Here is an 18,044-nt window from a genome sequence, read left to right on the forward strand (position 1 = left end):
AAAAATCGCGAGAAGGCAAAAATCAAGTCGATACTCATTTATTTTTACGATTCAAAAGAAATTGGCTGCAAGGAGTTCATGTCAACGGGAAAAGCCGTCAATGAAACTTTCTATCTTGGGGTTTTGAAGCGTTTGTTGCATCGCATTCGTCGAATTCGCCCTGAATACCGCGAAGGAGGACGCTGGCGCTTATTGCATATAATGCATCATCCCTTCGACCCACTCTTGTAACTGATTTTTTTTATTAGAAATCGCATTTTAACTATCAATCACTCACCGTATTCACCTGATATGTGACTTCTATCTATTCGGAAAATTGCATTTGGCCATGAAACTAAAACGTTTTGCGCCCGTAGAGGCCATCCAAAATGCTTGTACCGACATCCTGAAGGACCTTTCGGTCAATGACAAGAAATACTCTTCCTAAAAACATTTGGATTGCGCAAAACAGTGTTCGAGGCTAGAGGGAACTATTTTGAATAAATAAACTCGAATTTATCAGAACAAAGCTCCTATCGTTTCTATTTTAGATAAGCCTCATTTATTTTGGACTTCACCTTGAAATTAAATAAACAAATTTAACCAAATTGAAATAAGATTCTTTTTTGGTCGCAGATCTGTAAAAGTGCGCCATTTCAGTGCGAAGCCCAAGATGTGATAAATTCCTTATCATTCTAGATATTGGATTATTAGATAAAAGATTCTGCGGAAGATTTTTTTGACCTTTGATTTTTGGATTCTTTTATTTCAGTATTTTCAAAAAAATTATTTTGCGTTTTTTTGATAATACTGAAATCCAAAAGAATATTCCGCAGAATCTTTCTCTCAAAGTATGTGCTAGCAGAGGAAGAGGAAGGCCTCCTCTGCGTTGGAAAGATCAGGTGGAGAAGGACTTCGCTTCACTTGGTATTTCTCACTGGCGCTAGTCAGCACGAGAAAGAAACGACTGGCGCGCCTTGTTAAACTCGGTCAAAATCACGTAGGAGAATCACGCCAATCAAGAAGAAGAAGAAATAAAAGAAAATATTTGTGCAAAAATAACTGTTTTCCATTAGAAATAATCATCATTATATTATATGTATGTTATTGTGAGGAATTTATTCCTCTGCCCAAAGCTGTATATACTAGACCTAAATTCTTGCCTATGAATTTCACTTATCGTTTTATTTATAGAGAACTCTGACCTATCGATATACAGGCATATGTACGAGTACACAAGTGTAACATTCATAGGAATGACTAACAAATAATTGATCCAGTTAGCCTTACCTTGGTATGGGCACCGCGACTCGTCGACGCGTGAATGTGCGTGACGTCACAATAAGGCGCGACGACTTGAGTAAAAATTCCATATTGCAGTCAACTTGTATGCGTTTATCTGGCCTACGTAAGACTTTTTGCACAATCTGATTGCCTTAATTCGAAATATTAATTAAGGCTCTTAAAGTCGCAATTTATTATTATTATTTTATTCCAAAAAACTACATCAATTTCATTTTATTTGAATGAAATTTTAATTTTGTTAATGTGGTGTTCACCAAATATATACCACAAATTATTATTTTCTCATATGTATACTAAAATATCACACAATAACACAATTATTTCTTTACTTTTGTACTTATAACGATTAGTTGGCTTTTAAAAAGTACTTGAGCGACGTTTTATAGACATTGATAATATCATTATGTCAAAAAGTTTCAGTTTTAGCAAATGATCCTAGAAAAGAAAAAATCAAAACAAATATAATATTAAATTAATGAATATAAAAACCGTCTATGGTATAGGTTTGCGACTGTAGTGCTTTGCAAGCGTGTTAGCCTTTATTGTGTTAGCAACAACAATAGTGTTAATTAGTTGCATGGAATTGCAATCAACGCCAAGTGTAAACAAAATCACAAATACCTCAGAGGATAGGTTTAACTGACAAATATTGTACATGCAGTGGATATATAAAATATTTAAAATTAATAAAAATTTATAAAATTTGTAAAATATTTAAAATTAAATATATGAGCAGGCGATATTTTAAATGCGTGCAGAATGATGTTCGACAACTAAATACTTTTTCTATTAAAGATGGACTATGGGCACGAAAACAACTAGTCGATTGTGTTTACTCATCACTTGTGTAAAACTAACTGTAAATAAAAAATTAGTACACCTATTCATAAAGCTTGTTGTCAATATTAACTTTAACTGGCGTATTCACTTTTCGTAACTTCTATGTATTCTTCAAAATGTTTTCGGTTAAGTGTGAGCTGGCGGAGAAAATTGTGCACAAAATACAAGCAAATGGTCACTTGTCGTACACTGTCATAGCAAAAACTTTAAATAGTCCAAAAAGTACGGTAACTTATGTGTTACAAAAGTTTAATAAAACCTTAGCGGTTGCACGAATGCCTGAAAGTGGAAGAAAAAAAGGATTTGTGTTGCAGTCACAAGCCAAAGAAGTTGTGTCATTATTTCGAAAAACATCTTATCTTCAGGATTGTAGAACCCAAGCGTAATGATAAACCAAATAAGATTGCTAAAGTACGTGCGTAAGTCAAGACATTCATAAGTATGGATGTGTGGTTACGGAACAGGAAACATACGTCAAAGCCGATTTTAAGCAGATGCATGGCGCTGAGTTTTATACTGCAACGAAGAGAGGAGAAGTCCCAGGTGCATTTAAGCTAAAAACGTTAGAGATGTTCCATAAAAAATATTTGGTTTGACAAGCGATCTGCCGATCAAAAACAAAACGTTCGTTACCACGGGCACTATAAATCAAAAAATTAATATGAAGAAGTGTTTGCAAAAACTTTTGCTGTCATACATAAAACAACATATAGACTCAGTTCTGTTCTGATCCGATTTAGCATCGTGCCATTATAGCCGTCTTGCTATGAATTGGTATGAAAACCACGGGAAAGAAATATTGTTTAAAAGTACCGAAACCCTGTCCATAATTGCGACCCATTAAAAATATTGGGCAATCGTAAAAAAAAATTGTTAAAAACAAAAAAAAACCAAATTAAAAATGAGCAGCAGTTTAAAATGAATTGGCAGCGAGCGGCAGATACCGTAACAAAAGCTGATGTCCTTTGCCTAATGAGAGAAGTCAAATCTAATTTGCGCCATTTTGCTCATGACAAAGACTACTGATATCAGTGTTTTGTTTAACTCATGTAGTATGCTTAATGTAGAAAAAAATAAAATAAAAATAGTTCTGATAGCTTATATAAATTTTATGTTATATTTATTTTAACCTGACTAAATTTTTCGTGTCCATCATTTATTTCTTAAAGCGATAAAAATGGTATAAAATGCATTTAGAGCTTATATTAGTTTCTCCCCTCCAAACATACCACATTATGTAAGTTTTATTAGAACATTTCGCACGTTTTATTAGAACATTGAAAGTATAACCAGATTTCAAGTTCTTTGGCAGTTGATTTATCTCTATCTAAATATAAGTTCAAATTATCACTCAATGAATTTTTTACAAAGTAATAAAACTAAAAAAAGTAATAAATAATAATATATATATATTTACAATTCTTAGAAACACTGTTAGTTCTATGTAGTCTGTAAGAAACGTTGTATTTCTAGATTTACTAAACGAATAAACGAATAAATAAATTAATGCATATAGGTTGGTTATATTTTTTGCAATGTTCGGTCGTTCCTACATTTTTCAAAATTGCTCCCTACTCCTTCTACGCCTCCCAGAAATATACATACATTTGTAATTTTTTTTATGAAACAGAAAAACGACAAACACTACGAACTCGATTCACATACTGTGTTTTCAATCCGAGCATAGCTCTCGCCGCAAGTATCCTTCGGTTACCGTAATATGGCTGAATAATTCAAAACAAAACTGTTATTCACAAATCGGGCACATTTAACACTACATACTTCCAATCATAAACTCATAAACACGCATGTACAGAATATTTTTACGCTGAAGATATAAGTATTAAATGTAACACCCCACGTCGTATGAGTAATTTCTTTAATATTTAATACACTCAGGATTTCTATTATGGGTTAATAAGTAAAATTAAATAAGACGAGAATGGCAATGACCGCCTGTGACATAACTTTTTTGTTGCATGTGGTTTTTCGTGCTATCATATTATCAGAGTTGACGAGTGTTTAGCGAGAGAGCTAATTTTGTGACGAAGAAAGTGTAGCTGCATAGCTCGCTTTGTGAAACAATTAGAAAAAGCTGTTTTGATTTATACTGTTATTAAATCGAGCTTTTACTGAAATTATGTAGCTGCGCGGTTTGCTACTGCAAAATGTTTCTAATATCGGGTGTTTTTTTAGAGCTTGAGAACTTAAAATAACAACACAAAACAGAAATATTGTTGAAATGAATTTTTTTATTATAATCTGGTAGATAATTTCACAGTATCTATTTTTTAATTTGATATACTACATATGGTCCATTAGATGGTCATTACAATTTTTGACTACTTTTCCAATAAATCTGGCCGTATTGCGTCAATGCTGACTTGAATTTTGCAATAAATCGATTGTTGAGGCGCTGTATGGCATGTGGCACCGCTTTGTTGGAACTAAGTGTCGTCGATGTTTAGCTGTTTTTCGGGAAACAAAAATTCAGTCAGCATGGTCCCGATAGCGCGCGCCATTCACCGTAACGCATCGCAAGAATCAGAATCGTGAACAGAACTTCGTGAACAGATTTTTTTGAAGCACATTTCAACAATTTGATAGCGTTGTTTCTACATCAAACGATTTATGATGATTTGCCAAACCTTACTGAACAGAAACGTCAATATAGTTTGACATTCTCAGCTGTCCAACCATAGTTATCGATACCGACAGTTCTCTTGTAGCTAAAAAACACCTGATATTTTTGTGCTATTCTATCAAGAATGATAGAGAAACAGATTGCGCCTTCCGAATTCGCCGTATCGTAAGCGCCCATGAATAAAGAAGCAAAAGGAAGAGGAATTACTTGTTTGTGAAGAAGAAGAGTATGCGAAAGCAATGGAAGCAACTAAACACAAGAAATTATACGCACATGCACATACTTTCCAACTACGGCGTCTTCTGCATAAAAACGCAAAAAAATTGCATTTAGAGCTTTTATATCTCAAATCACAGTACTACAAAGCCATTCACTGAATTTTCATAAACATGTAATTTCTCCTACTTTTGTTTGTTTTGTATTGCGAAGGGAGCTGACGTCAGACTTATCAAAATCGCAAAAAATAAAGTAACTGTTTTTGAATGGCGCCGCCTTAAATATTCATTTCGCCTTGCTATTCTATATGATATTTTGGTGTCTCAGTACTTTTCTTCTTGGGTTGAGCAGTAGTCGCCTAGGCGAATTTGACCGGAGCCATTGTATAATTACCCGCTGCATTATGAGAATTGTGGTGGTATCTCATTGGTTATTATCATCGATCAAAGATCTTGCAAGTTAAGTGTACCCGTACCATAACGGATTTATGGTGCATACATATGTATTTGTAAGCAAAAAAAATTTCATATTTTTCTTAATAGTGCCATTGGTTGAGCCATTGAGATTTCGCCACTTTCCAGTAATGTGAAAAATAGGCATTTACTTGAATATGTAAGTTGATAGCAAAATTGAATTCATAGTTTGATGTTATTTTCCATTTAATTAAAGCAAACATGGGCACCCCATTGAATGCTAAAATACCAATTCCTCATCATGAAATTAGAATTAAGATAAACCTAATACAGGAAAACCACGATTTTGCGGATAGTCACCATCAGACAACTTTTGTCCGTCTAATAGAGGTGTCCGCTCAAGAGAGGCAATTTGTTCCGATACCTAAGACTAGTGTGTTCAAAAAGTATCGCGAATTTTGAATTTTCGCAGGTAACGTATATTCGAATTTCGATTATTTTGTGGCGATATGTTGGTACTCATGTCTCGCACTCATGCCGACGAGTTCGGCCATTTTGAATGTTCAGTAAATTGTTGACAGCTGCTTTGCTTGCATGTGTTTCGGTTCGTCTTCGATTTTTACCTATTCAAAAAGATGAATCAAAGAACCTGTATCAAATTTTGTGCGAAAAACGAAATTAAGTGCGAGGATGCATTCCGAATGTTGACTGTGTCATACGGATCAGCTACGAGTACTTTGGACCAAAGCATCGTTTATCGGTGCTATAAAATGTTCTCAGACGAAAAGCGTGCCGGATGCACGAGCACTTCAACAACAGACGAAAAAATTGATGAAGTGAAGAAAATGGTATTGGCCAATCGAAGAATCACCGTTAGAGAAGTTCCTGAGGAGCTAGACATATCGATTGGCTCGTGCCTCGTGCGGGTCGCCGCAAAATTCGTACCAAAACTGCTCAATTTCGACCAAAAGCAGCATCGCACGAACATTGCTAATGAGATGTTGGACTCTGTCCGCGAGCAGTTGGCTCTTGCATCACGATGTCGCCCCTGTTCACACATCGTTGCTTGTGCGCGACTTTTTAGCCAAAAAAAATCTCACTAATGATGCCACAGCCACCGTATTCACCCGAGATCTGGCCCCTGTGACTTTTTCTTGTTCCCGAAACTGAAGAGGCCCATGAAAAGACGACGCTGCGCTACGATTGACGAGATAAAGACGACATCGATCACAAGAACAAGATAAAAAAAATGAATTTTTGAAGTGCTTCAAAGATTGGAAAAAACGTTGGCACAAGTGCATAATATCTAATAGGGATTACTTTGAAGGAGACAAAATAAATAGTAATGAATAAATAAATAATTTTTGAAAAAACACAAAATTCGCTATACTTTTTGAACACACCTCGTATATACTTATATATACATAATTGGCGCTTACATCCTTTTTGAGTATTCGGCTGAGCTCCTTTTCCCATTTATGGCGTATATCCTGATGGTGTTCCACAACAAATACGGGATACTAAACAATAATGTTTTATTTAAAAAAATTTCAAATTGAAATTTCTCAAACTGCTCCAAACAATTAATGTAATTTGGAAAGTGTTAGTTCGAACTAGCATTGCATTCTTGTTCTTCCCTTTAAAAGTTTCATTATTTTTCATTCACAATAGGTATTAACTGTCATTTTTCAGCAACGTTGCTATCGAAGATTCCTCTAGTCCGCTTAAATTATGAGATTTAAGTCTAGTTGTCAATCCGCATTAGTTGCACTTAATTCACAAGATAAATCCGATTTAAGTCGTTAATCCCGATTAATGTCATCGCCTATCTAAGCACGATATTCTTCAGAAAAATTATGATGGGCTAAAGAGAAAAGAAGGAAAAAACACAACTAGAATGGAACAACAACAAGATGAACACCACTAATGGTAGGAAGAGCTCGGCCAAACACCCAATAAAGGAGATAAGCACCAATTATACGCATACATTTTGTGAGTATGTTTTGTATGTATGTACTCATATATGAAAAGAAAAAAATCTAAATCACATTGAACCCCAGTACTGCATACAATTACTCTCTAAAAATTAATAGAAATATTTCCGATTCGCAATACTTTTGTTAAAAAAGAAATAAGTGTCAAGAGGGGTAATAAACTAGTAAACCAGTTTCGAAATTGTTATAAAGCACATGAAACAGTTTTTTAACTCAATTGAATTAGTTTGTTTATCCGTAAAACATTCAGTTTGACAGATGTGAACCTTGCCATAATTAACCCATTGTTTCCGCTCGTAATGGCAATTATCATAATCAATCTAAATATTTGTACAGTGAAAACACACTGACAAAGATGTGTGTACAGCATATTTTTTTATCACATATATACTATTTATATGTATGTATGTACATTAATATTTATTTTATAAACAAACCGAATTCACATAGATATATGTATGTATGTTTGGAGTTATGTATAATAAACGTAAATATGTGGAACTAACTGGATTGCGAAAATCGGTAGAATAAAACGTTTTATTTTAATTCACCTTGAACTTTATGCGTATTGTTTATTTATTTTTTTTGTTTGGTTGCTTTTTTTTTAAGCCTGTAGCAGTTATGTGTATACTAGAGTTTATCTGGCGGATATTTATTTAGGCATTTTAAATTGATTGCTATTCTCATTACTGAAGCACTCTTGTGCGCTTAGTAAGCCAATTATTTTGAAATATGCTTAAAATATGAAATATATTTTATTATACTTGATAGTATGTATGTACGTATGTACATATGTACACATCTGTATGACCTCTACGAAATAGGTTTTGCGGTCGCCGAAAAGAAACAAAAGTATGTATGTATGTATGTATGTATTTTACTTTGTATGCCCACACACACTTAATAATAGGTAATTCACAAGACTTATTGTTTGAACAATTTAAGGCCACTCAAGCCTATTGGCTTAGAAACAATAACAAATTGTATAGAGATAGATTTTGATCTAAAAGTAAACTGTCTTTAATATTAACATAAGTATGTATGTATGTATGTATATTGTACAATATAACCTCACGAATGGCTATGCAAAATGTGCAAATATGCATTCATAAACAAACTAAATTAATTGGCTCTCCTGCACCCTTGTTGAGTGCTTGGCCGAGCTCCTCCTCCTACTTGTGGTGTGTGTATTGATGTTGTTCCAGAAATGAAGGGATCTACAGTTTTAAGCCGACTCCGAACGGCAGATATTTTTATGAAGAGCTTTTCATGGCAAAAATACATTCGGAGGATTGGCATTGCCTGTCGAGGAGCGATCGCTATTAGAAAAAAAACTTTTGCTATTATTTTTGTGTTTCGTGAACGGAGATTCGAACCTACGTTCTCTCTGAATTCCAAATGGTAGACACACACCAAACTATTTCACTACGGCGGCTGCCGCATTCATAAAGAGTCTTTCAAAAGTGACGTGAATAATTCCAATCAGCGACTTTTTTATGCCATTTTTCACATTTGTCAAGTAGACAGATGTACAATTTTACTCGATAGAAAAACTCGTTAAAATTATTGAAGCCTACTATAAAAATGGTCTATCTTTCAACACAACATATCGCAAAAGTCGTGGTTTTTATTGGAAATAGTCGTTCGAATCGTTTAAAGGATGAGAGAAAAAATTTCAAGAAACTAATTCTGTGGAGAATTGAAAAAGGACTGGCAGAAAAAAACCAGATGTTCTGCATAGTATATTGATGCTGTAGCTCAAAGTGTTGCTAGTGTTCAACATCGATATCGCGACGTTCTTAACAATATCAGCAATTCGGAATGGACTGTTTGGAGGATTTTACCTGGTGGACATTTAAATGGTGCCATTTTTCACATATATATAATGTTCAGAGCCGTATTTTGAATAAAAGTATAGAAACTTGATAAAATCTAAATTTGTACATATTTTTTTTAACACGGCATGTCTTTTGAAAGTATGAGAGTCAACCACAATAACGCAAGGCAGATATTGGTTGACGGATGACCGGTGGAATTTGTCGAAAGCTTCTGCTACTTTGGCTGTACCATCTGCCCTGATGGCGCAGCAGATGAAGATGTCAACTGCAGACTAAACATTCGGGCGAATCTCCAGGTGCACTAAACTAAAAATATTCGGCTACAATCTTTCGTCAACAAATGCCTCCGCGTCATCTACAGAATATTCTGGCCAAACACCATCAGTAAAGACGCTCTGTGCAGACTAACGAATGGGTTCCTCATCCTAAAGCAAATCAAACGCAGAAAGGGGTGATGGACACATCACACGTTCAGAAAACCACCAGATAGCATCACAAGAATGACACTGGACTGGAACCCGCAAGGGAGCAGAGGTCGCAATCGACCAAAAAACACTTGGAGAAGGTCGATGTTGCGCGAACTAGCAAATGCCGACATCTCATTCGACGGTGCAAAAACAACAGCACAGAACCGTGTACGGCGGAAAAGTCTTGTCGAGACCCTATGCTCTCGAGAGGAGTGAACAAGGAAAAAAAAAAGTTTTGAAAGACGCTTTACATATATAAGCACATACACACAGAAGATAAGCGTCTAAATGCAAAGTTACAAATTATTAGTTATTTATATCTTGTTTAAAATTGGCCGCGATTGTTTGGGTCTGACGGCTGATCGAATAAAATTGTTCTAACAAAACTAAATTTTCTGTAAGAGTCGCGAAATGTGTTACTGTTTATACCAATAAACTTAAATTTGAATACCGACGTTTATGGCGAGTATCTTTCCCACGACAGACGGGTCTACCAGAATGGCCCGGATTTGTATGCAAAGAAGAGCTGTCGATCCAGCAGTATTCCCAAACAATTATTTGCAATATTTTTACTATTACAAAAACAGCAACAACGACTTGTACTTTACCATAAGAATTATTTTTTGAGTATGTGGTAAAAACCTTTTGCATTGTTGTTGCTTTTTTTTAAATAAAAGTGCTTTAAATTCTTACCCGACCTCTACAATTTTGATGCAAAACTAAAGATAAGTCTGTCAAAACTGTGTGCATTATTCGTTCATGATAATGAAATGTAAAATCTAAAATTACTCCAACCTTATCCCGACCCGGCGATAAACTTATTGTGGCTATCGATAATAAATTCAACACTTGTTGGTTAAAGTGTATTGGACAAAAACATTTAATTACTAATCAGCATCAAAAATTAGCTGAGAACACCATCCTATGTAAATATTTTGAGAATTTATAATTTTTTAGTAGAATGTAACTTGCGGAATAAAATATAGTTTTAATGCTAAGAACTTGTATTCGGAGTCGATGGTCATTGTAGCTTGCACTCCTACATATAATTAGGTTTTATATGTATGTATGTATGGATTTATGTAAGTATGCATATTAAAAATGAAAATCTAAAAATTTACTCTTTTATTTAAGTGATCAATAATGCCCTGACTGCAAAACCAGTTTATCGTATTTCTTCTACATTTAAGCTTATTCAGTACGATTTGTCAGCAGAATAAACCGCTGAGCGCCATAGCGCCTGGAACAGTTGATATGGAGTTCTAGCTTTAATGCCAACAGATTCTTTGTTTGCATAAAACGCGGTGAAAAAATACAAAATATTCGCACGCACATATAATTCATATCGATTCGCGGAGCGGAGATGTGCCAAGACTTATTCAAATATCTTTTTGGGCGACGCCGTTTCAGACACCCGATCAACGCGAAACGTTTGTAAAGCAAAGATTAACGAAATTAATTGCCGTTTACTGGAACGACTAGTTTTTCCTCTTTTAAATGTTATGTGATAAATTACTAAAATTACATGCCAATTACCTCACAAGATACAACAGCAAATCCCGCGGTGGCTCGTAATCGCTTACAATATTTTCTTGTTGTTGATATTGGCGGTGTTGCTGTTGTTTTATGGTAGCCGTATTGTCTGTACCGGCAAATCCAAAATTGCTGTCATTGTCACTGTCATTGTCGTTGTAGTCGTCGTCGCTACACACAGTTTCGGCGTCGTCATTGCTACGTTCGGCGTATTCATCGTGATAGTTTTTGCGTTTTTCGTTGTTTTTATCAACGCGGCTATTCACATCGTTCACGTTGATCGCGTTGTTGTAGTGCGTGAATGCGTCATGCGCTGGCGCGCAATTGGCTGACCCACCCTTTTGTGGTGATTGTTGGTGTTGCTGTCGCTTTTTATGTTGCTCACGTCGTCGTTGTTGTCGTATTTCTTGTTTTGTTTGTTGCTTTTTTGCTGGCGACATACACTCGTCTTTGTTTGCCACTGCAACATCACAAGCATTCGCCGTTACATTGCCCGCCGCCCTCGCCGCTGCTTTCGCGTTTGCATTTGCGCTCGTAATTTCCAGTTGCCGCGCCGCCAGACGCTGTTTTATTTGCGGCGTTGAGGTCATTGCTGAGGTCTTTGCCAATGCTTCCGCAATTTCGAATTTCTCGCGGAAGTCCTTGAGCATGGCCATCTCGTGTTGATCAACGATTGGGGCATTCATGTGAACGCGGCTATGAGCATGACCATCAGGGTGGTCGTTGTCAGGAGTATTCGTCGCTTTTTCATCAACTAGCTCACGTGCAGGCCTAACCAAATTATTGACGATTGGCAGTATTTTTTTTGTCCCGTCTGCCAGCTCCTTTTGTTCATCAACAAAACTGGAATCACTATCTGTGTCATTTACATTCGTTGTTAAAATGTCTGTGAGAAATTTCTTACGTTGAATAGTAATGCATGATGGGGGACGCACTGCTGGCGTCTTAGCTGCTGTGGCGGACGTGACTAGATTTGCAGCCGCCTCTACTGGTTCCTCAATTGCTGCGGCAACTCTATCGACTTCATCTGCCCCTCGTTTCTCCGATTCATTCATAGCATGAGCACACACTGTATCCTCTGAGCAAGTATGCTGCAGCTGTGGTCGTTGCCGTAGGTATGTCTCTTGCACGTATTCAGCCAGCGCCTCCCTGGATTTCAAGGTCATCGCTGATGGCGGCTCGAAACCGGCTAAGCTCAAACGCAAACGACATTCATCAGTGCACAGTCGGCGACACATCTCATTGATGGCGGTGGCGCGTGCATCCATATCGCCAGGTGCATTGCCAGTGCATGTCAAACATGGTGTATAAAATACTGAATTACCTACGATGGAAATTTCTTGATCATTGCTTGGTGGATCACCATCACCATTATCGCTGCTGCACTCTGAAACGAGCAACTCATATTCCTGTTCGAGGTTAAGTTCTTCACTCAAAGAGTGGGCATCTTCGCCATTCGTTGGCTTTACTTCTTTAAGCTCGGAAGTGGAAGGAGAAGTATTATCAACCTCATTGAGGGCAATAGAATTTGATTCTATTTGAAAGAAGAGTGGTGGCCGCTCTTCGTCAGGTGTGCAACCATCACTCATGCAGCTGGTCCGTAATGAGGACATAGTGGGTGGCGTACAGTGTAAGAGCAGTGAAGTGACAGGCATTGCTTTGCCCAGTGTGGGTGTGCGGCGATGACCATAGCGTTTAGAAGCCTCAGAGCCGAAAGTATTCTGATGCGATTGCATAGTGCGAATTGATTTGGAAACAGTTTCAGGTGAAGGATGTGAGGAACTGTTTATAAGGGTTGTAAGGTAATTCCTACTTGCGGGGCATGCGCTGAATTTGCAGCCTTTTTGCTTCACAATTACTTTATTTATTTCCTTTTAGTTTTTATTTATCACTTAACGATTTTAATACATTTTTTTTGATTCAATAATTCATTCTAATAGCACTCATTAATTTTATTTTTCACTTTTGCTTTAACGGTTCAAGTTGTTAATCATCTGTATGTTAACTATGTTTAGTTGACTTTGGTTCCGTACGTTTCGCTCGCGTGTACACTTTGCGTTTAGAACATTGAACTAGTAATCCGAGCAACAAGCGACGTTTCTTATTTATATCGGCTAGATCGAGGCTAACAGCATTCACAACATCGCTGACTGGCTAGTGGCTTGGCTTGGTGGTATGACAGTCGGCGTCCGATCGCAGCCTTTGCCGCATTTAGTGCTGCAGTCGTTGCTAATATTGTTGTTACCTGTTGCTCGACCCCACACACTTACGCACACACTCTCCATCATATCTGTATATGTACAAGCATTCTGCGCTTTATAGTCATTGTTGTCGCATTACCTTTTGCTTGATTGTCGCATAAAATCGTTTGTTGTTAGTGTTGTTGTTAGTTCATTAGTTCTCCTACAGCGTGATTTCTCTGCCTGTTTGTTTGGTAGGTGAGTTGAGTTTCTCACTGTCATTGTTGTTATTGGCAAAAGTGTGGCGCTGCTTTTTTCAATTAATCGTTACTTTGCTTTCAAACATATTTATTTAATTTTTTCGGCATTTTCATCCTTTCCATTAAATTTTATTTTACGAGTTGGTTGTGGCGTAACCTTCGAAACAAAACACGGCAACTTGGAATGAGCAAAAAGTTTCAAATTTTTCTGAAGTGTAATGATAAGATTGCGTCAAATTTCACTCCCATATGTACCTATGCACATATACATACATCCATACACATATGCAAGTATTATGGTTATGCAAGTGAAAATGTTTACAAACTGCAATCCTGTAGTTAGCAAACAGTTATGCATTCAATAGTTGACTTTTTAGGTTTTTTTTTAATTTTCTCTGTTATGATCATTGGGCGTATTTTTAGTTTTAATAACTTACATACAACAAATGAGGACGAAAAATACAATAATTATTTATACCCGCGCACTTGAGCTCAGGTTTTGTTTACAAAAGGGTTGCATATAACAGCATATACCGATATGCTGAAAATGATGAGAGTAATTGATTTAGCCATATTTGTCCCTCCGTTGCTGTTGTTGTATCAGTTCGTTAAGCAATGCTAGTACGGGTAGCCACCGTTCATCATCGCCTATCTCATCTAACGGTAGGCCTAGGAAACATGCTGTTTCGACGGAATGGGTCGACAGGGAAAGGGTGTTAAGTGTGTGGGCTTAAGAGGGCATGAAAATGCCAGTGAAATGATTAAATTGTTTTTATTTTGTTTTTTCTCATTGATCTGTGATATATGTGTAAAAATATAGTGGCACTGTTGATCAAGAATAGTTATCATTTCCCATAAAAATCATTCCCTCCAATGTTGGACAACGCATTACGAAGCAGTGTCTATGAGGTTTCGTGCACACAGTCTACGGGAACCGCAGCGTTCACCGCTTCTCAAATAGAATGTATCGGCTGTTTTTTTTTGCTGCATGAGATCTATCGATATCAGTACTGGCGGCATCATCGGTACTTATTTCTTTCGAAATCAGGAAGGAGCTGCCGTTACGGCGAATGGCGAACACTAACGAGTCATACTGACTGAATTTTCGTTTCCTAAAACTAATCAGCTAAACATCGACGACATTTGGTTCCAACAACTTATGGCGCAACTTGCAATACAGCGCGCTTAACAATCGATCGATATTTAACTTCACTAGGTTTCTTCTTTTCGCCAAGCGTTAGCAAGTGGTGAACAGTTGGGGCAATTGGCATACATGTACATATATATATTGGCAGGAATAGAGCTGCCTTAAATTATATGTATTTATATGACAGTGAGTTATACCAATCTAATCAGCTATAGACATACTCGCTATCGGCGAATCTTGCTCGATAATTTTGTTGTTGCTTTCGCAAGCAAATTTTTCGTTAAGTTAATCGAGCATAAAGATAGCGAACGGAAGAGGCCTATTCCAACAATATTTCTGTTTTGTATTTTCATTTTCTTTTTTTTTTTTTGTAAATAAAATGTGATATTTTAAGCAGCAATAAAATTCTCATAAAATGTTTAAAAAACTGTCCAAATCCACTAAAATATTTCTAAAATATATATCGTTTAGCTTAAATATATTGAACTTTATTGGCTATGATTTTTATTAACCCGCATTAGTCCCTGGTAAAAAATCTTCATTTGACTCATGATCAAAAAATTTAATTTAAGCAAAAATGGGACAATAAAAGAAACTGTATATTTATAGAAACAAGTCAAAATTAATTAAAAAATAAATACAAAATAAAAAAATATTCATTGTGTTTAACATTCTTCACACAAAATGAGGCGATGCTGTCATAAAATTAATCAATTAATTAAGGGACTGATCTGTATTAAAATCCGTTTGATAGTTTCGAAGCTTTAAATTATAAAAAAATACGATCCTAATTTTAACATGGAGTCGGGGCGATGAAGATGTACAACGGTGAAACACTTTATTTTAAAATTATATAATAAAGGGTTTTCCAATAAGATGTGTTATTTTGATAATCAAAGATAAATGCTATTTTTTAATATAAATGATCGGATGTTTATTTCATTATAAGGAGGAAGGTGTGCCGTTAATAGTAGAAAATAACATCATCAAAATGACCACCACGACCACGCTTACAGGACAGTATCCTTTTCATGAAATTTTCCATAACCGAATTGCAAAGTGGCTGCCCTATGTCTTCGATAGCCTCACGAATTCCATCTTTGAGGCCTTGAATCGACCCTGGGCTGTTAGCGCAGACCTTCTCTTTCAAGATGTCGGTGGCCAATTGTGATCACCTCTTCCAGAGATAACAAGGCTCGGAAACTTTTCCCGTAAAAGATCAACGGTTTCGTTGCTTGTGTGGCACGTAGTGCAATCTTGTTGAAAAAACGTTGTCCAGATCAATACCATTCAATTCCGGCAATAAAAAATCGTTAATCATCTCTCGATAGCGCAATCCATTCACCAATAACACCTGTTTTGGAAAACCTTTTATTAAGGCCACCATGGCCCGAAACCCAGGGCATGAAACATCAAATGATTGGAAAAGGTTTTCCCCCGACAGTCAGTTCTACGTTGCCGGAACGAGCCGGATTTACTACATGTAAATATATCCGGCAAAGGACTGTCACTCCAGCAGTACTCCTCGTACACGTATGTGGAATGTTTTTGCTACTACAACAACAAAAAATGTCCTGATAGCTATCGCCACTCGGCAGACAGTGGCAAACCTTTGAATGTTTTTCTTCCATGAAAAAGCTCTCGTCATAAAACACCATTTCCCATTCGGAGTCGTCTTAAAATTGCAGGCCCCTCCATTTGTGGCAGAATATCAAAATACACCACAAATAGAAGTAGGAGCTCGGCCAAACAGCCAATAATGGGCGTAAGTGCCAATAGAGTGAATAACAAGAGACCATTCAGTAATATTTTTGTGAACAAAATTAGATTTTATTACTGTTCTTAATAAACAAATAAAGTAGTAAGTTTTGTAAAATAAACTTCCAAGTAATAAACGCGCGTGTTCTAAAAAAAATTCTGGCCTTGAAAGTACCCAAATTAAGACAATAAACTTTTGAGTAAATGATAAATGCAAATTTCCGTGAGCATCCGAAAACAACAAATGTATGTATGTTTGTACATTCAACAACAAAATACAAATGCAATCAATCATGACAAGAACTCCTTTAATTGATAAACAACATACATATCAAAATAGTTGAAATCCCATAACACTTCTGAGTGATGATATTAAGTTTTTATGGCAAATCATTATTTTGTGCAACTCATAAACAAAATGTGGAAATAAGAGTTTATGAAAATCACTTCGAATACTCGTACATTGTATAAAGGAATAGTTTATATGAAAAACAGGTGTTATGCACTCTTATACTTTTAGATAATACTTATATTAGTAGCTTAAAAATTTATATATATATTTATAGTGGCTCACAGCCAAAATGGTGCAGCAATCGCTTAAGGCAATATTCAATTAAAATCTTGAAAACACATTACCCCAAAAAATTCTTTTCTATTATTTAATTTCATATATATATTTATATACTTTGAAGAGAAAACAAATTATATTTTCCATACATAGCATAATCAAGCACGTAAATATGTAATCACAGCCAAAATGATGCACATGCACAAACATCTGTTGAAGCACATGAAATAGTGTGTAATCACTGTAAAGATGGCAAAAGTCAACAGTCAAAGGAAAATAGCTGAAATGGCGAAATTAAGTGCCGGCACTGTTCAATACATTATTGCGCGTTATAAGCTCGAAAATCGTGTGCAAAATAAGGTTAAACTGCGCATAAAAAGATTTTCAGCGACAGTGGTTCTAGATGGATTTTGCGAAGAGTACGTAAAAATCAACATTAAAGCTCTCCAACTAAACAAATAAAGTTGAAAAATACCTTGTGAAAAAGTTCTATCCTGAAACTGTCCGCCGAGACCTAAGAGAAACTGGTTTCCATCAACGAACAGCGCGCAACAAGCCAATCAGCCATCAGTTACAAAAACTACACTGCCAGTTTGAAGTTTGCAAGAGACCATATGCAAAAGTATGAGAACTACTCGAACTGAAGCAAGTTTATACTTTTCCCATCAGATAGCAAAATCTGTATATAATGATCTGTTGAAGATCTACTGTGGGCGATATGAAGGCGAAAAACAATTTTTAAGCAGAACAATCGAAGTGTGAAGAGCTCTTTAGTTCAGCAATACCTTTAGCAACGTCATCCCTAAATAGCAAGATAGAGGCAAAGTCAAAAGGCGAATTCGCATCATACTCGAACTCACAATAACCAACGGACGGAGGAATACAATTCGATTTAAAAATAT

At 36.2% G+C, this 18,044-nt stretch overlaps 1 protein-coding gene across 12 annotated transcripts in view; it reads right to left on the reverse strand.

The window, feature by feature from the left end:
• The window catches only part of LOC128861727 (nocturnin), a 65,529-nt gene that overhangs the window by 21,015 nt on the left and 26,470 nt on the right, over positions 1-18,044 (reverse strand). For 2 of the 12 annotated variants that reach the window (XM_054100078.1, XM_054100075.1), the window contains exon 2: positions 1,270-1,719. The exons of 9 other annotated variants lie outside the window; for them this stretch is intronic. In XM_054100078.1, coding sequence (XP_053956053.1) covers positions 1,270-1,352 — 83 coding nt within the window. In that variant the 5' untranslated portion in view covers positions 1,353-1,719. Of the gene's footprint in view, positions 1-1,269; positions 1,720-11,232; positions 13,309-18,044 lie in introns of those variants that run through there. One more of the 12 variants, XM_054100074.1, reaches the window with a different exon arrangement.

Source organism: Anastrepha ludens, chromosome 4 (genome assembly GCF_028408465.1).
Source record: "Anastrepha ludens isolate Willacy chromosome 4, idAnaLude1.1, whole genome shotgun sequence".
NCBI lineage: Eukaryota > Metazoa > Arthropoda > Insecta > Diptera > Tephritidae > Anastrepha > Anastrepha ludens.